Source organism: Amblyomma maculatum, chromosome 1, assembly GCF_055883805.1.
Source record: "Amblyomma maculatum isolate TAMU_Amacu chromosome 1, ASM5588380v1, whole genome shotgun sequence".
Taxonomy (NCBI): Eukaryota; Metazoa; Arthropoda; class Arachnida; order Ixodida; family Ixodidae; genus Amblyomma; species Amblyomma maculatum.
The window spans coordinates 227,251,368-227,271,500 of NC_139344.1; the positions used below are offsets into that span (position 1 = coordinate 227,251,368).

General features: G+C 40.8%; 1 protein-coding gene across 1 annotated transcript in view; it reads right to left on the reverse strand.

Moving 5' to 3' along the window:
- The window catches only part of spir (spire type actin nucleation factor), a 223,688-nt gene that overhangs the window by 90,840 nt on the left and 112,715 nt on the right, over positions 1-20,133 (reverse strand). Inside the window, exons 6-8 of the mRNA XM_084590464.1 lie at positions 19,045-19,206; positions 16,012-16,098; positions 7,358-7,484 (exon numbers count right to left, since the gene is read on the reverse strand). Coding sequence (XP_084446590.1) covers positions 7,358-7,484; positions 16,012-16,098; positions 19,045-19,206 — 376 coding nt within the window. The remainder of the gene's footprint in view (positions 1-7,357; positions 7,485-16,011; positions 16,099-19,044; positions 19,207-20,133) is intronic.

Consider the following 20,133-nt stretch of genomic DNA (forward strand, 5'->3'; position numbering starts at 1 on the left):
TTTAATCGCAGATAACTAAATAACAACAACTAAATATGTCCTGCAGTCTAGCGCAAGTATACTTTACATGAGTAACCGAGCAATATATGACTTAATGATGTAGCGTAAAGTATAATCCCAACAAAAAAACAAACATAACTAATTTAGAACACAATCAGCATAAAATATAGTCACAATTATATTAACAGGTTACAAATGAGAACTACAATTATTCCAGCGCAATCATATCGGCACAAGCTGTACACAGCCACTGCAGACAAATTGTGTAAACACATTCCACACACGGCAGGTAAGAAACAAGTAATGCTGCTTATAAAAATTGCCTATTGATCATATGCATACACGGTCATTTTTTCTCATATTACTTAACCAACAACTGGAAATATAGTCCCTATTGATTCTGCCAAATTGCACGACCGGCAGTTTTTCATGCCGCTATGTTTATATTTGACTATTGCAATTGCCAAGTGTGGCGGGGAAAATGCGGTTGAATTGTAAAGCCTGATGTAGAAGCTGTTCAACATATAGACAATTTGTCTTAACTAAAATGTGCAAAAACATCCAGTTGCTCAACACAGGCCTTCTAGCGATTGATTGTTACCGCAAATTGTGCAACATTTACCAGAAAAGTATCACCTTCCCGGTTGGCTAAAATAAGCCAAACATCCCGCGTGCGCTGCTGCTACACCTTAAAGACTTGACCTATATGTGAGTGAAAAAGGGAGCAACGTAACAAGGCAGTGCAGCGAAAGCGATCATCGCTCGCTCTGTTGCCTACTTGGGGAGATACACATGCACGCGACAGCGCGAACCGACGGCCGTTTGCAAACTATTTGCAAATACAACAAGTCATAAAAATTGCAAGAATTGAATTATCTTGTGACCACATGCAAAAAAAAAAAATGCATTTACAGCCCACCGCATTGAGCTTGAGGTGCTTAACAAGGGTTAACTTGAGCTATACAAGTGCATGTCACGTGACCTCTTTTTTTTTTTTTTTTGAGATTAGATGTTCGTTGAATCCTTGCACCATTGTTGGTACAAAGCTAGAAATTTATGCGGTAAATCACAATCATAAAGCAACACTGCAAAAAAAAAAAAGCGTGCGAAATGGGCGGCAGTGGCGTACGCTGAGCGTACATCACTGCCGCATATCCACTTCATGATTGCCCATGCATTTCCGGGCGAACGAGCGAAATTTTCTATTTTGGCAGATCCGAGCGACGAGCCAAGTGACACATGCATTTCTGTTCGCGCGAAGCATGTCACCCTCACGCTCGCGTTCCAAGAGTTTTCGCGTACATGCATGTAGCACAGCCTTAAGAATGGTTGCTTGCAAAATTTTATATTAGTTCCTAACTTTTTTGCGACTACCAAGGTCGCAGCTGCTGAGAAAATTGAAATCCATATTCGCATTATTGCTTTAGACAAATTATTACTTCGAAAATTCTGCCCTTCGCCTATCACGCGCCAGCTTTCGTTGCCGCTCCATAGCGTCAGTCAGGAGCCGGTTTCAACTGCCACGCCACCTACCCCGGGAAGCAGCCGGGCACAGCCCGCGATGTACAGCGGAGGCGAAGAGTTTTCAAACTGAAGCTGGTTCTAGTAACGTTGTTTCTGCCGTCATGCGTCATCTCATGCGCGTTGTTGGTGCTTCCTTGCAAAATGCAGCAAGCACCAGATTTCTTCGATGGTTAGCTGCTAGTCTTCAAGCAATTTTTTTGTGACTTTTGAAACGAAAGCTTTACTAGGCCATGTAAAGCCAATGTCACCGTGCGACGTGCGTGGCACACGCTGCTACAGCAGATGCGCAGTAACAATGGCAATGAGCTGCGTTCTATCAAGGTGTTCCGCCGCTGGGCTTCAGATGTGCGCGTCAGCGTGGAGAGAAAGGTTGCTTCCGCACTGCGCATGCGTGCGCCGCCACGGAGAGCTGCAGTGGGTGAACGCCAGATTTTTCGTGTCGGCTGATGACCCACGGATTTAGAATGCAACAACCAACTGTGCAACACGATGCAAAGGAATGGTGGGCAAAACATAAGTAAAAGTTAGCCTGAGAACTGGCAGAGTCGGAGAGATGTGGGCGCGGCAGCACTCCGCTTTCCCAGGGGGCTTTGCGCGGCCGTTCGGTGGCGCGGCGGAATTACTGGAAAGGTCTATTGCAGCTTAATCATCACTGTAGTCAGAACATGATACTTTTGCATAATGCCCATGCACCCTTTCGTGGTAGTGTTCTATCTTACATTCAGTTGATAAACTGCAATGCTCATCCAACAATACCAGCTTTGCATTACTCTGCTGGCTTTCCTATTCAGTTCATTTTTAATGTTATCTGACCATAACTCATACACAACAACCATCTATCTAGATACGCTTTGCACGCCAAGAGGGGGGGCACATATCAAGGCGCGGCTCGCGAAGCTAGCGATCATCCAAGTAGATCTCTTTGAACATGAACTGCTTAAATAAGTGCCCGCATACCTCAAACGTGCTCTCTGGAGCAGGCGCAATGACTATCGGAAATCCACCATAGCTGAATATTGCCCAGCAGCATAGTTTTAGTTTCGTTTCTCTTCAATTCACACCCTCCATGCTGCTGCCATTGTGCATCTCACGCCAAGCGTTGGAAATAGTAGAAAAGGAGAAGGTGTCATGTGCCTGGTGGTGACTCACTCCCTCTTTCATGCCACTAAAAAAAAAATTCCATGCTGCAAACAAAAGCGCTGGGGGGAGCTGCCTGGTCATCTCATTGTCATTATATTGTAAACCGGCTGCTGACATCGATCATGCATAGATCTGCGCGGTGTAATTACGTTCCAAGCCTCGCACGTACGCAGGCACCAGCTCCAGTGCACACGTGATGCTCAGGTGGCTAGCATATATGCCTGGGAAGGGCTGGTGCTTAGCAGCTATAAATAATACTTCCACACTGCTTTATCTCATAAAGTCATCCTCCTTGCACTACTGCGATGGGATGTGGTAAAACTAACGGGTTGTCCTATAGGATCATAAGTTTTGGCCAGTCACGCCGTTTCAGACAACGCTCCAAGCGTAACTGAGCTTTTAGTTTTATTATGGGATGGCGTCATGCATGTTCTAACATCTACATATATTTCCCTCTCTTGCATCCACGTGTTTTCTCCCCGTTTAAGTATGCTGATCCATTGTGTTTTAAGAACGCTTCACCGCAAGTGATTCTATGAAGTTTCTGTGGTGAAGCATCCTCAAAACGCAACAGGGTCAATAGGGAAGAGTTGCCACAGCTACTGCGTCGCGCTGCAAAAAAAAGGGCCGCGGAGGCACTAATGATTCTGGATAGTGTGCGTAAAGCAAAGCACTTGACGGAACTGCGAAATATTGTCACTGTCCCCTTGTTTTGATCTCAAATGCATACACATCCAGGTTCGACGCATTATTATTAAAATTACTGTGATGCTAACGGTCGTCCTCGACATTTTTTTTTTTTTTTTTTTTTTTTTTTTTGAGGGGGGGGATTAAGGGAGGCAATAAATAATTTGAACATTTTTCGCGAACCCCTGAAGGGTGAATGAAGGTCTCTTGAAGGTGCTGCCTATATATTTGGCTCTGCTGAACAAAATTTATTATAAAATTCCTCGCCTTTTTTTTTTTCCCGATTTGATTCAATATACAATTCGAAAGTTACTCTTCGGCATTCACACATCCCTACCTAAAACATACCAAATGCATCGCCGTTGAAATTAAAAGTTCCCTGACCAGACCTTAGTTCTAAGTGCAAGATGACTGAACAAGTAAAAATAGTAATCTAGTACTATACGTATGATTTCAAGCACCCTAGATGTTTAGATGGATGAAAGAAAGAAAGTAGTTCTGCTTGTAGCAGGTTTGATTTTACTAGAAGAATTTAAAAATTGAGAGGATGACTAGCACACCAAAATCTGCTAACGGTGTGCACAACAATTTATTTCAACGATTTCAAAGTATACTTGCTGGCTTTGGGCCATTTCACATCTAGAAGCGAAAGAAAAACATGAATAATAAGCCTAACCCTCAGACTATTTACATATAACACTCTAAACATATCAGCAACATAAGCAAGCATTGTGCGTTATTTTGAATGTGATCCTAGATGCATTTTAAAACACATCTATAAACACTAAATAAAGCAAACATTCATTTGGCACAACTGACATACAGATATCAATGCCGGTATGCATCATATGAAGGATAAGTATTTTTTGCTGATCTAGCTAAATTCACTAAACAAAAAGTTCACATTATTAAAGCAATCGTAATGAACGATACGTTATCTCAAAATTGCTTTACACCTTGAAAAGCATTAGTATGACAGCAACACCAAAGGAAAATTAATGTTGACGATGATATCCACACAGTTCAAGAATGAAGTTAGTAAAGATCGTGAAAGCAGAGAGAAGCTTGAAAGAGCTAAATTTCTGTCAAGAAGATAACTTAATGGTCATATGAGCTAGCCCTCACTAATGCACACAGCAAGAACAAACTGCATAGGCTTTAAGAATGGCTGGCAAAGTTTGAAGTTGCACACAGCACGTTAGAGAGTCTGTCAGGTGGTAAGGCAACTTAGTGAATATATCTAAGTACCAAGTCAACGTCATTAGTATGTAACAATTAAGCTATTAAAATTTCTACTATGACACCGTACCAGAAAACTAATTAGCTCGACCCACTAACTCCTTCATGCCTTTTTTCAGTTTAGGAAAAACAAAAAGGATGGATGTAGGAGCCTACATCTGTGCTCAAGCAAAGTGCATGCGCAGCATATTACCTGACAACTTCTGGAAAGAAACCCCTATGCTGTACCTAGAAAGAGTGGAGTGTGGAGTGGCCATATCAGAGAAGCTTGTTAGCACCATCACAGAGAGAAACACAAGAGAAGCACCAAGAGACAAAGAGTGGCCAGAGTGGTTGGCATAGCTTGGTTTGCATGCAAACTATATTAATTACCCTTGAGGATAAACTTGTCAGGTTAGAAACTGACAGCCTGAAAGGTGAAAAAGGCAAGTTTCTTGTAGTTTAGTCTCATGAACAACACAGAGCACAGTATGGAACTTTCTAGCCAACTCATACATGGTTCCATAATTAGGTGCCAAACTTTATTAATTCACAAAAAATAGTGTTTCATAGAAACAAGCTTCAGCAGATGCTTTTGCCAAAATATTATACTGACTTTTATTGGAAGTGTTCATATTAGCCAAACAAATATTAAACAGATGCTCTATTGAAGTATCGTCAGCCTTCACCGCTTCGTCGTAGAAGTGAATGCCTAATTAATGATGACTATTTTAAAGCAGGTAATATACATGCAGTTCATGCATTTTAAGACATATTAAATGTTTCCTTGATTTACCATGAAGAAAAAAAATCCTGCGGAACGCTCCATTTATGAAGAGGCTATGCGTCTACAAAAACTGAATAACTTTTTTTCATAAATGTTAAGTTCACTTCACCTTATGTCCTACTACTAATGGCATACAACAAGGTTTTACGAATGAGATATTATGACTGCAGTTCATGCGTTCATTGAAGTGGAATATATTCATATGGTTCCCATGAAACCAATACTTGCAAATGTAGTGCAGCAACATGAGGATTTAGCAACTTATCCTCATTTTGCTGGTGATCGGTAATGCCATGATTAAGGCAGTGTGCAAGGCAGGAAAGCAAGCTTAAGTTATGAGCAGGGCCTATTTGACAACCATGTTTGCAGCAATGAACACAGTGCTACAGAACTAGTCTCATTTTTCAAAACATTGCAAACCCATTTCACTGCTAAATCAAACAAAATTTCCCACAAATTTTTAATTCTGTAAAGCAGCAACTTGACGGATACCTGCTAGGCGTATAAGTGCGTACCTGTGCATCTCACGCCAAGAGTTGGAATTAGTCGAAAAGGAGAAGGTGTCATGTCCCTGGTGCTGACTCACTACCTCTTTCATGCCGCTAAAGAAAAATTCCATGCTGCGAACAAAAGTGCTGGGGGGAGCTGCCCGGTCACCTGATTGTCATTATATTGTAAACCGGCTGCTGACATCTATCATGCATAGATCTGCGCAGTGTAATTATGTCCTAAGCCTCGCACATACGCAGGCGCCAGCTCCAGTGCACACGTGATGCTCAGGTGGCTAGTATACTTATATGCCTGGGAAGAGTTCTTCATCCTTTGAGCTGGGGCTTAGCGGCTGTAAATAATACTTCAAAACTGCTTTATTTCATAAAGTCATCATCCTTGCACTACTGTGATGGGATGTGGTAAAACTAACGTGTTGTCTTATAGGCTCATAAATTTTTAAACACTACAGAGAAGGAAGGTTAGCACTAACCCTACAATTCAAAAATACTGCTCCCCTTTTGCAAATCCTGCCTCAGACATGAACTGCTTCTAATGAAGTAGCTTTAAAGGTCCAAATCTCCAGAAAGTCTGGCGTCAGCGTTGTAAGAGAAAAATCATGGGCACACATCTGGGAGGTGGTAGTTGGCAGGCGGCATGGCCTTGTACTGACTGGTTATCGGAGTGCGAGACATCACGAAAACCGAACATTCGGTCTCATGGCACGGCTGTGCGTGACTAAAATTTTCTAAGGCCTAGCAAATTATCAAGGAACAGTCTCATGACCAGTTATGTTTAGGCAAAAGATATTTACTGTTACGTAATTTAACAGACAATTTTAATAATACTTAATATAAGGACTACTGAGTAGTGGATACTTACGAATTATCTGCAATAGAACAGCAAACTGGGCAAGTTACAAAAAAAATAACAGTGCAAAGGACAGAACACAAAGATATCGTCTATGGTTCGTTCCTGCAACCAACTGTAGCCTGATGTTCTATTCTGTGTTCTGTTCTCTGGTATAATTTTTTGTAATTTAACAATTAACAGTGAATGGCTCTGAAACAAGCACACTGTCTTCTTCCCATTACATTATGGTGTACCCAATAATCTTTCAGCTCGCAGCCCCCCTTCTTACTGAATAAGCATGCTGACAGACTTCCTAATAGCCATCGGAAGCAAACTGCCATTCAAGGAGCAACAGAACCAAAATATATTCTTCAATTAATTCGCATTTCCCTAAAAATTTTTGAGGTTATCTTTGATCTATACACTTAGCATATTGTAGCTTTTGCTCTTACATTGTCAAAAAAAGAGAAAAGAAAGAGAGCAAAGCCACACATTTTGAGCCACGTCACAGGCACTGAATTGAATCTCGCACTTCTGTAAGCCATGAACCACTGGGTACGTGAAATGTGGGACAAGTCACCAAGGAGTGTCATTACAGGCCTTGCAAATGGAAATGGCAGGTCACTCAAGGTCACAGCTTGCAAGAATGGCACTACTCACCACAGCTGCTTGCACTCGCCCTTTTCCTGACAGGCCGAAGGACTTGTGGTTGCCGTATGTCCGCCATGAGCCTGTCGTGCACTGATGTTTCCCGGCGAGGTGCAGGCTTCAGTTTTCTCCTTGAAGCCTGGTACACAGCAGAATACATTTTCCTTGTAAGTTTACCTTGCGCACATGGTCAGCTACACACAACTCGTACACAAGTTTAGCTTGCACGAATACAGTTTAGGTGCTCCTTAGGCTGTGAGAGGTGGACATGACAGTGGTCCCAACAAGCAAGCTTACTATACACATTCAAAGAACATAAAAGATATCTCTTTGTTGACACCAAGCAAACAAAATTGTAATGTAATCGGTGTCAGCGCATGAAGGCCATTATTATAAATATTTCTGAGCCCATTTGAAGTGTTACTGGAAGGTATCATGTTTTAATGTAAGCAAAACAATAATTTAGTAATGAAGTCAATTTTAGAGTGGCTTTGTTTATTCCTTCAAATATATACTAACTATGGCCACCTTATACAATGAAATGAAGACCTCATTTTATTTAGCTATGCATTCTGAAACTAGGCTGTTGGTTTGAGTAAATATTCAATAATTTCAAATATTCAGTTGAATCGTAAAAAATTTTATACTCAATCTGATCTAAATGTTTGGAATTCAAAATATCAAGCAAATAACTTTTCTGGTATGACCATTGCATGGTTTTGATTCTAGGTGTTTTCTGTGGGATGTATCTTGGTGTGCATGTCGCTAATAGCATTAGCCACATAAAGTGATGGGGGGCAAAGGGAGTGGCAAGTGGCAGGTGCAACCCCAAGGATTTTTTGGACAACACAAAAAAGTTGTTGTTTCCATCAGAGTTCTAAGCAGAGGATGCTATTCGATAATGCAGCCCAAGCCCCTTGCTGTATGTGAAGTTGTCACCATTGCAATGTGAAGGTTCATTTCTTTCATTCATTCATTCTTTTTTTTTTTTTTTACCCCGGACACAACATCTTTAATCAAGAATGTTTTGCACAGTGTGCAGAGCAGTGGACTCAGTTTTTGGCCAGTGATACATGGAAGCAAGAACTGCAATATATAATCAAGTTGCACTAATATGAATGAAATATATGCACATGGTGTCTAAGTGAGGAGCATTTAAACAGCCAATATGCATACACAAGCCACGTTGTGCTATGGTTTGGTATTCACTGACGTTAAAATGATCAGTAACATTACCGACCTCCAGCAGTGACACATCTATGCAGCAAACAGATGCGCCCCACCAAGTCTGACTGATTGTGAGTGCTGCATGCCTTCTGGAGGCATGCAGCACTCCTTTGTTAGGGCCATTTCACTAGCCCAATTAGTTTAGAGTAGCCTTTGCAATTCACACAAAATTTTGCTCATGTTAGCTGTTAAGTGAGAAATTAAATGATTAACTAAACCTTTGAAATCGAAAAGTCCACTGCGAAAATATGCAGTGCAACCAGCAAACAAAAATATAAGGAAATTAATATACAGAAGGCGCCAGCAGCTACTGACGCCATGAAAACCATAGCAGATTTTTTTGTGCGCTGATCAATGTTAACCTTGTAATCATGGATATAATTACATTATAAAGTAGAAGAAAAAAACCAACACGTTACCGGATGGAAGTAATGGGTTTGGATCCCACCCATAGCATGTGGCTGTTGTTTCTTCTAGTATACACACAGCAATCTCCATGATTACAATATTAATTTACACTGATAAGCACAAAAAAAATATATATATCCCTTATGCTTTCTACTTGGATGTCAAACGGTAGGCTTTGCCTCACCACACAAGTGACCAGTGGTGATGCAACATTTACGCCCTGGTTCACGCTTCATCTCTAGCTTGGCAAAAATGGCACGGAAAATATAGTGGTGGTAGCCTAAATAGTTGGTAGTCATATGGCTGACACCCGTTTACGTCTTTCATCAATCAATAGAAAGAGAAATTACAAGACAACATCAAGCGTCCAGAATATCCAGGGATAGGATCATCAAGCTGATAGTACCCAGGGGCCCTTGGCATGGTAGGTTGTAGTCTTCCAGTAGCCATCCTGTGCTCACGTTGGCTTTCACAGCGGTGGTGAAAAATGCTATAGTTTTCGTACTGCTGCCATATCTTTCATGTGACACCGCTGTTATGCTAATTAGTTGTAGTTATAAATTGAGTTTTATGGCATAAAAGTTGCTAAAGTTATGATGTGGCTAACAAAGCGTTAGAATGCTGTCTTAATAAAAAAAGAAGTTTTCGGTACTTATAGCTTGAGAAACTTAAAAAGATATGCAAAATCAACAAGTGCTTGTTCACCTAAAAGAAAAATAGTGTGTAATGGAATCTGTTCATTGTAAAATAGTGTTTTTTCTTAGTTCAAATATTGTACATGAAATCCAAATGTGGTTTACTGCGAGTTCAGCATCATGCCTTTCACCAAGAGGTTTGTCTTGTTTTGTCACTAAGAAGTTGCGTAGAAGGTGCATGTGCCCAATGCATAAACGATGTAAAATTGATTCTGTAAAATGTTCCTGATGTCTACATGACTTCCACTCTCCTATGATTGGTTTTACAGAATGCAATTTATTGTTTACTTCATACTTCCATGCAACATGCCATTTATCACTCAGTTTAAATTTCAAACAATACCTGGGTGGCATGTTCACTTGTTTTATTTGACCAAATCAGGCTTGTGCAGCACATGCACCTGCTTTCTTGTTACCCTCAATCCCAACATTGCTAGGGACACAGCAGAATCTTATGTTTTGGCTTTGTGTTGTGACTTTAACTGGTTATTTTATGTATCATATCTCCTATTCATGGTTTTTCAGCACTTCTTGGTCGCACTGTTTTGAGCATACTCGGGGAATCAGTGTAGATGGTGCTGTTTTTAATTTTCTCTTTTACTATCTGCTCTACAGCCACACACATAGCGTAACAGTTGGCAGTAAAAACCAGTGCATATTGCAGCAGCTGTATCATACTTGAACTTTTGCTTTTAGCTGTTGCACTTGCAATCTGCATTTCTGTCTTAGAGCAATCAGCATAAAATTCAGTGTAGGCGCTATATTCTTCTTGCAGTGGGAAGTATTCATGGAGTATGTGTGTGTGTGGCATTTACTTTTTGTGCAAATGTGTCAATGTTAAGTCACATACAGCAGGTGACATACTATGGTGACAGATCATTTCTTGGTGCAGTGTTAGGTAGAACATGATGTGTATCCAAAATCACCGGGATTCAAAAACAAAGGCGAGTCTAATGTTTATAATGGTTTAAAACAATTTTTCAATGCAGCTGGTAAGGGCTCTCAGCCTGCAGCTGCCAGGACTTGTTGGCTTTCCGGGTTTCAGAAAGAGTACTATGTATCTGTACCTACCGAAGAATACTTTGCACTGCAAGAAAAATTACTTGCCCGATATATTGGCCTATTCTTCTAAATATATCTGTGTGCCGGGTGCTATCAACAATAGAAATGTGAAAGGGGTACAATCACCAGTGAGTCTGCAAACCTGATCTCATATTTTCTTAGAAGGCACTGAACTGTTCAGACAGGATACATATTTCTGCAGAGGCTTTCTTTGCATTCATTTTTTTCAACATAACGCACTCAGGCCTTGACTCTCTTAAATATAAGCATGTTCTCAGCAATAGGCTACCTACGGAGCGCACTTCAGGCTTTCTTTTGTTGTTGTTTTTTTGCCAATGTGCATTCTTGTGTGCACCACATTTGGTGCTTTGTTTGTGAGAGTCGTAATGCTTGTGCAATTGCTAGCATTGCTGTCAATATAATGCACCTTATAAACCTCCAGCTTACTTCTTCTCTAGTGTGACAGTTGTACTAAAAAGCAGCCAATATGTAGTTTCCAACACTATGTTTTGGGAAAGTGGGAGTGAAGGGTGTAGATGATTAAAGCTGTACAACTGCAGGTAAGTGATCATTCCCCTGAGGGTTGTCTAAAACTATAACATCAGAATGAAAATCCTTAAAAGCAGATAGTGATGTAAAGGCTAAACCAAGGCAGCTCATTTCTTCTGCTCCAGGACAGCAATATCACCTATGTATGATTTGTCCCCTAGTGTCCATGTGTTCACTTCCCCAAAAGCGGGAGTGCGCCTGAAGACCCCTCACCCCACCGCTGTGGTGCAGTGGCTAAGATGCCCGACTACTGCGCCGGGGTACCCGGGTTTGATCCCAACCAACGGCTGCTGCATTTCGATGGAGGCAAAACGGAGAGGCATCCGAGTCCTTTGCGATGTCAGTGCACGTTAAAGATCCTCAGGTGGTCGAAATTATTCCTAAGCCTTCCACTATCGCACCCTTTCCTCTCTTTCCGCTTTCACTGCCACCTTCTTCCCTTCCCTTATGGCACGGGTCAGGTGTCCACAAAACGAGTGTGACACATAACGCGCCTTTCCTTTCCTGTGAACAAATTAATGAAGATCCCCAACTATTGTATCACATATGGCTCTAGCAAATGTTCGATGAGTCCTTCTAAATAATGGATCACAAGTGTGTGGTGCGGTGGTAGGTGAAAAGAATGTATTGCTATTGTTTTGTGGCAAACAACACTTACTAAACTGTTGCAAAGTTTGTTTTTAGAGGTATCTCTCATGCAGGGACATTGCTTTATATCATGAATGTGGTGTCTTCTGAGAGCCTTGAGGATATTTGTTTGCTACGAGTCCAGGTTTGTTTCTTGAATGAACAAAGCTGTGGGTCATGCAGTGAAGCATCCTCAAAACGCAATAAAGCCATTTTTGAAGAGGCACCACTATTATTGTGTCATACTGCGAAAAGGGCTGCGAAGGCACTTATGATTTTGAAGCAATTTTTCGGCAATCCCAACAGTGTGTGCAAAGCAAAGCATTTGACAAAACCATAAAAAGTTGTCGCTATCGCTTAGTATTCATATCTAATGTATAGGAAAACATATTCGAGGTGCTCATTGCATAAAGTTACTATGATGCAAATTGTTTCCAGCAGCTTTTAGGGCTGTTCGATAATCCAAACATTTTTCCTGTTCCCTTTAAGGCTGAATTAGAGTTTATTGTACTAAAATGAAACTGCCTAGAAAGTTGCGGAGGTCAGAGTTGTTTAATAAAGTAAAGTTAGAGGGTCTCTTTGTAACACTGGATGATAAATAATTAGTTTAATTAGAACTCGAAAATCTATAGAAGAACTTGAGATATCTAATGACTACGGAGAGGCGCTACTATAGGGACACCAATAGCAAGACCTTTTCAAACGAAATTCGTATAAACTTATAACAGCTGAAATTCGCCCTCCAGTAACTTTGAGGTTTTTTGCCTGCTCCTCATGACCCTTACTGTGTTAGCAGTGATACAGTGACACTGGCACTGGCACTCACACCACAGATTGCAATGCTTTGTTTGCATTAACTATAGTCAGCTTAGGTGCCCAAATAAGGCTACACCCTTATCTAGCACAGCAAGGTGACAGCAGTAAAAATGGACAGGAATTTCATACAGATATCGCAAATGGAAAGCCAGAAATGAAAATGAAATTTCATTTCATTTGCATTTGCATTTTAATTACATTTGCACAGAGCATTTGCATTTGGCTCAGATGACCCTTGGCCCATGGTTCAATCCCTTTGTATGTTTGTTTACTGTTCATAATAAGTGTCTGAGGGCCCCCTGAAAATGTCGCACCCACTTGCAGTTAAACATACAACAGGCGCTATAGCTACCTGTGGTAGCTGTGATGCACAAAAATGATCTGACTACAATAGCCATTTGCCCATTTCCTATATTCTCCAGGCACCGTAAATGTCAGGAGTTATTATTTATGGAGTACTAAACCTTAAGTAAAATTGTGCAAGGAGGAAGTGAGGTGGCAATGCTCAAGAGGGAACAAGGCAGTGAAGCATGTGTACAGACAATAATCCCTCTACCCTTGCAGTAAATGGTCAACAAGCCCTTCAAGCATACTCTGTACCATCTTCTCCATGGTAAATCAGCCACATGATAAAGCCTGCCTCCTAAATCTACCACATAACCCACAGGTGCCTGTCTAAGCAAAGGTTGGCTATGCCTGCCAATGAACTTTCAGTTCTTTTTATCATGCAGTCTTAACTAAGTGATTAAGAATGGTATCTGTTGCTACCCCTCACATTACCAAACTGAAAAAGGTGTAGCCTAGTGCTCATGTATATGCTCCTGCAGGGAGCAGATTTGTGCAAAGGTCCACCATTACGTTCCAAGCACTGCGGGAAAGCCACTCCTCGTGTGCCACTATTAAGGCGCTGCCAGTGGTGTCCGGTAGTTTATTGGTTTCCTTATAGCCAGCAAGTGATCAGAAACGGCATGCTTGTCTTGCACAGCCACTGATGCAAAAAGTGTACCATACTTTCGAAGTAAAGCACTATGCTAAAAATTGGCTCCCTGCGAATGTCTACCCCAACCAAGGTGCTAGACGTTGGCTGTTAGGTTCTGTCTCGGTACTATCCTTGCCTCCACTAAATCACCCATATGTGCAGTTGTGTCCCTGGTGCTCTGGTAACGGTTTCACAGTACACGCAATGCTAAATTAAGCATTACCATAGTGTGTACTGCCAGCGCAACAATATACCATCCGCCTGCACTGACAGTGCCAGTATCAGAGATCATGGGCAGATGGCACCAGGTGCCTGTACGAAGTCACATGGTGCCCCAGGGAGATCTGCGAATGTGAAGCTAGCCGGCTGCAGCACATCAAACTAGAATGCTTGATGAGTGGCACCAAAAAGGCCATCCCGTAACTCTGCTCCCTGCGGGGGTATCTATCCACAAGAACACTCGTGTAGCCTAGTTTTAGCCTACAACGTTACACAAAAAACTGCCGACACACTGCAGTTCGCCTGCAAGAACAACTGGATAGTTTGCTGTTTATAGCTAAAAGACGCTACTGTCTTTGTCATCAGAACACTGTAATCTATCAGTACACAAAAACTTGAATTTGTCCCGAAAGCCCCTTTGGAAGAGCAACTCCGGCATTTTCTTGACCTCCATTTTTTTTCTGACTTTCATGTTAGGTTCACCAGAGTCTTCCAATTCTTTGTTCCAAATTTCAAAGCCAGGCAGCATTTTTCATTTTTTTTTTTTTGCACAGATGTCATGAGTTGGACACCTAATGATATTACTCTGAATTTCCAGAAAGAAATATTTGCAAGCTTCTTTTTGGTCACCTCAGACAAATAGTGATCAAAGCTGTCAGATACAGTCACCAGTTTTGCCAATCAATGCCCACATGAGAGGTTTTTTTGATCATATCCATGATGCTGTACTTGGTCAAAACCCAGTTCCAGTTTTGGTTTCCCAGTTTATTGTTCGTTTATAATTATTTTTCATTCTTTGAAAAACTATCCCACAGATCTTAGACAGGAAGGTCCCAGACAAAGAATGTGGTAGCAAAATTAATGTTCAGACTTTCAGAGTTGCCTTCAATGTGTAATAACATACAGAGGAAATAGAGTATCATGGTGGTAGCACATGATGTTTTGTGGCAAAGTCAGGTAGTTCAAGTGTGCCTCATTCCTGAGTTTTCTCAAAGCCCATTAGCAGTGGTGGTGGAAGTGAAGTCTGAAGCATGTGAACAATTAGAAAAAAAAAGTATTCAAGTATGCTTACATGTATGTAGTGTGAATATTAGAGCACTGGCTGTGATGAGATAGCAAAACATTGTTCATAAACATGTTTTTTCTTTCTCATGAAGTCAAAGAGCTGGAGGTGAACCCAGGCTCGCCCAGGACTGCAGTGATCCCTTAAAGTCAACTTATTTCTAAAGATGCCTAACAGTAGTGACAATTAACCAGCACACTTGTTTAGACATTTTGGCTAGAGTGTTTGAACTTAAACTAGAACCCCCGTGTGACCACAGTAACACAGACGATTTTTGCAGGCCGAGGCATTTGAAACTGGATGTGCCCACAAAAGGGTGCAACAGGGTTCATGAAGCCTCTTCCAGGTGCCCCCTCCCCACGAAAACAGTGCATAGGGTGCAGAGCTGGGGATGCTTGCACCCAACCTTATCTGACAGTTCGCTTTAAACCGACCACCTCCCTCAGCCACCCACTGCCTCCCACCTTCATCCACTCCCCCATCTCCTCTAAAAGAGTAGAAGAGGATTTCCTTCTCTCCACTTTGTCACCTGCCTGCCAACCGAGGCGGATGCCCTGCAGACACCGACGCGGACTATGAAAAACTGAGGAACAAGCTAACAACAGCTAACACTCTAAAAATGCATTAAGATATAAAATGGTCTATTAAATACTTTTTTCAAAGTATTTCTTGAATAAATGTTCACCAAACTTAGTGCCATCCTTCATAAATGGAGTCAGTTTTTACTCATGCAACAATGTGCAGAAAAAAGCATTTACATGAGTACAATTCGATGGAAATAATGCTTGTCCTTTGTGCCTTAATGTTTGCCACACTAAAGAGTTTAAACAATAACTATAAAGCCCTCAGTGCTAGTACCAGCCCCCTAACCAGCACCAACATCTGCCACTGGAATGGCTATAACCTTATGTTATGCTCCATGCAATGTGGCCTTCCAAACAGCCAGATGAAACATTTTCAAATAGAGCATGCATTCTAGGATAGATAGCTGCAGCTCAGCAAGGTGCAGCACAATACTCACAGGAAACAGTGGAGGTCTAGAACGAATAAATTCCAAAATTAATGCATGTGCATCTTTCTTTACACGAGGTGGGAGATCGCCATTAACCTGCGTAAAACACAAGAAGGGCAAGACTTCTCAAAACCAACGACAATTCAACAAGGTAAAGCAGAAATTGGAATGGAACTAGGCACTGCAATGAGTGAATGACCCAGGCTGGCCCCCTTGCAAAAAAACACTAAAGAAAATATGTGACAAAAAAAGCAAAGGGTGCACATTCGAAATTGGTCATTCACATTCTACAAAAACCTTACACAGCAGATATATATAGGGCGAAACCTGAAATAATATTTCTAAACAGGCATTAAAATGTGAGGAACTAGATTTGCTTATCTGTTTAACACTTTAGCCCTTTAACGCTTTTCTTTTTTTTCGGTCAGATATTGAGGTCAAACCATTATACAGGAGTTAAAAATGTTATTCAAGCACTGCCCACACAAGCACATGGTTGAAACATGCAATCAATACACTTATTATTTATCCTGAGAGCTGAAAATACATGACACAGCAACACAAAACTGTGCGATCACTAAAGAAGGCACATGGAAGGCATAGCATCATCAATAGTCGCCGTAGTATGATGATGCAAGGTTGCATGTTATCTGATGTCTATGCCATTGAGCATGAACAATACCTTATCCAAATATCAGCTGCCACTCCATGCTTGAAAGGCTTGGTTTTTAAAAATGATTAGGGGAGAGCTTAGACGGGTTGAATGGTACTGCAGTGCCTTTTTAGGTCATAACCTGACAGGCACGAAGTGGGCAAAATAGCAGAGTATGCCATAGTATAACATGCTTGTTAAATTCTTAAACATTTGACACAACATTGCCACAGCAGTGCTGATGACACACCTCTAAGCACATAATGATGAAAAGTGAACAATTAATGTATTCTGTCAAGCGGCCATTTCACATTGTCATCTAAATTTTTTGAGTAAGAAGGTTCCTTATTCAGTGGAAGGTATATGTGCTGTCAGGAGTAGGTTTTTAAAGGAGCTTGTAGTGAAGGAAGTTTGTAAATCTCCACTGAAAGCCGAAGGAAGGCCTACTGTTCACAGTGAAATCTGTAGTTTGAAAATGATTGAGAAACCTAACTTCCAGTAACATAAAAAAATTTCTACCATGCCTTCACAAAGATTTCTAAACCATAATTGCCATGCACTTTCCACCCTGATATGCATCAAACCATCTTTTGCCCCCATTTCAGTCGCGGCTATTTTTATGAATTTGCCGCATGAATGCTGTGCTTCCAGGAACATACAGTAGAACCTCGTTGATATGCTTTATAAATTAAGGACAGAAATGCATATTACTGGAATAATGTATTGTGTAAAACCACTTAAGCTTTCGAAAAATTTAACGCCAAAAGAAAAAAAAAGTAACAGTATACGAAACCCCGTATAAAATTTGCACACAATTTTTCTGGGCAATTCTTGTTTTATTTTATTTTCAAATACCATGCAAATTCCGCAATACTCAAGATGAGCAATGTTAACGACTTTTTAATTTTTTTCCTTCCTCATTAGCTATTCAATATAAAGTCATTTTTTTTCCACATTCATACTGAATTCATATTTCAAAATTTCAATATTTGAACACCCCTAGCAAGAACGTTCGACACTCCCATCATTCCTGGCACAGTATTTCTACAATGTGTGCCACTTTCTGAAAGCATGATGTAATATGTCACTGCCGCACTGCCTTTTTAATGTTCAACTCTATAACGTCACAGGTGCTCTTGCCAAGTAATATATTTACCATTTATTACAAATCGTTTCAATACGACTACACCATGAAAAACTAGAGCCACCACACACACCCAAATAACACGTAAAGCATGTTAACAGAAATATCAGTTAACTACTGAAAGTATACAATACTTGCAGTTTTTTTTTACTGTGGACTGATCAAAATACATAGTTTTCATACCTTTAGTTTTCAGATCAATTGACAGCATTATATCAATGTTTGGCTCAAATCAAACTGCCTTAATTATACAGAAGAATGTTGAGGCCGTCTCAGAAACGACGGTGATTTGCCTCCACATTTAGCCCCATACATTTCTAAGCAGCAAAGTCAAATCTGACCTGCTTGGACAAAATATAACCCGAACTGATGCAATCTTCATGTCGGTTCACATCTGACCTTTGGCCTCAACCCCTTTACTTCAATCTTAAGCAAATAACTTCAATTATACGAAAGGGCCAATGAATGGTTACATGAAGAAAGGTAATGAAGTGAAAATCTGGACAGCACTTAATCAGTAAAGCTAAGGTTCTTTACCCTTTCTTGCAAGAAAACCCATTCTCAGAATCAGAATGGAAGACATGAAGATGACAAAGCCATGTTTGAAGTGTGCAAGAATCTTATCTTCCTGCACATTGCAAACTGCCTGTGCTGAGCAGCTCATGTTACCTTAGCAAGTGGCACTCGGCATGCTAAGGTCATGTGCCGAAGTGCGTTCTGCAGCACCGCTCTGTACTAGAAACGTTTCTGACGTTATTTTACAGCCCACTGAAATGGGAAAATTCAGTGCCACTTACAGTATGAACATTTTGTCTTGAATTGGCACTTCAAGGGTGCGCTGCTACATGCCAAAAGAAAGTGGCACTTGGAATAATTAGCAGTGAAAGCAAGTAGAGCAAATGACACTAAAGTTCTCAACAGCGCTCACAAATTTTGTAGAGACTATTTTCAAAACTGGAAGCTTTCAAAAGGCGTCTTAAGCCAAACCTTCACATAAATAATGTAGAAGGGTTTTGACGCTTTCAAGGAAAGAAAAACTAAGGTGCTTAACATTTATAATTAACATTATAAATTTATATTTATATTACCATTAAAATTCAATCATATTAATTTATACTAACATTTATAAATTTGTAGTCTGTCAGTCTGTGCATACATTAATGATCAAACAGTGATTTTTAAGCAATATATCCCGGCCAACAATGCACATTTCCACAACTCCTACTAAAAAAAAAGAAGAACGTACCATGACTTTGTTGAGCTTGTACCTTTGCGATCGGATGTCATCCAGCAACATCTCGTAAGGTGTCATCTCATATTCTACGGGATGCAGGTGTGTTTCAACATCAACTTTCTTCAACTTGACCCCCTGTCGAAGTTCCCGAATAACTTGCATCCATAGCATAGCCTACAAAGGAAAGGTAAAATATTGAGGATGATAAAAAACACATTCTTCCTGAGGGTGTTCACCACACTGATCAACTTTAAAATTGTGCAATTTCTGCCAGTTTTCTTAGACTCATTTTGTAGAAAATTGCTGACACGGTCATGACAATGAAGAGCATGATGGTATTCAGCAGATGTTATGGTAAGTGCGGTGATGTAACTACACGAAGCTTTCCTCCTCAGGCAGTTTTTGCAAGCATCTAATTTTAATATGCATCTTATATCGTGGCCCAGGCAAATAATATATTCAAATGAGCAAGAACACTGCTTTGCAGTGACAGTTGTATAACAAGGGACCTGCAAGCTTTACTGTTAAGGGGGGAAATTTGTGCTTGCAGTCTTTGCTGCTCCCGAAATGGTGAGCAGAAGCCAATGCCCCACATTGGCAAGGAGTGCTGCACATGTTTGCTTCTATAATTCAATGGAAATGCTCTTTCCAATGTTCGATATATAAACAGCTACTACTACATCTACAATGCAGGCTCAAATAATTGAATGATTTGCAACAAGAATGACTCAAGAAGTGCACCTAAATGGCACAGTGCCACTGGCACTACAATTGGTACTCGACTGCAGAACCTGAAATATGCACTGATGTTTTGCATTTGCCTCATCTCACAGGAATTTCAGGCTACACGAAGCCATAAAACTCTGCATGCACCAGTGATGGTTTGGCTGATCCCGCATATTCAGTTAATTTTCAAAAGAATATACCAAGCTTTCCAGGCCTGTGGTGCATTCATGTTTAATAGCTAAATTCACATCCCTTAACCTCGACTCATTACCAACCTCATGGATAAGAAATTTCTCATCCTCTCGCAAGCAGTTAACAGTTCTTTATGGTCAACAATCTCCATTTAGCGATGTCCTGTCTGGTGTACCTCAAGGT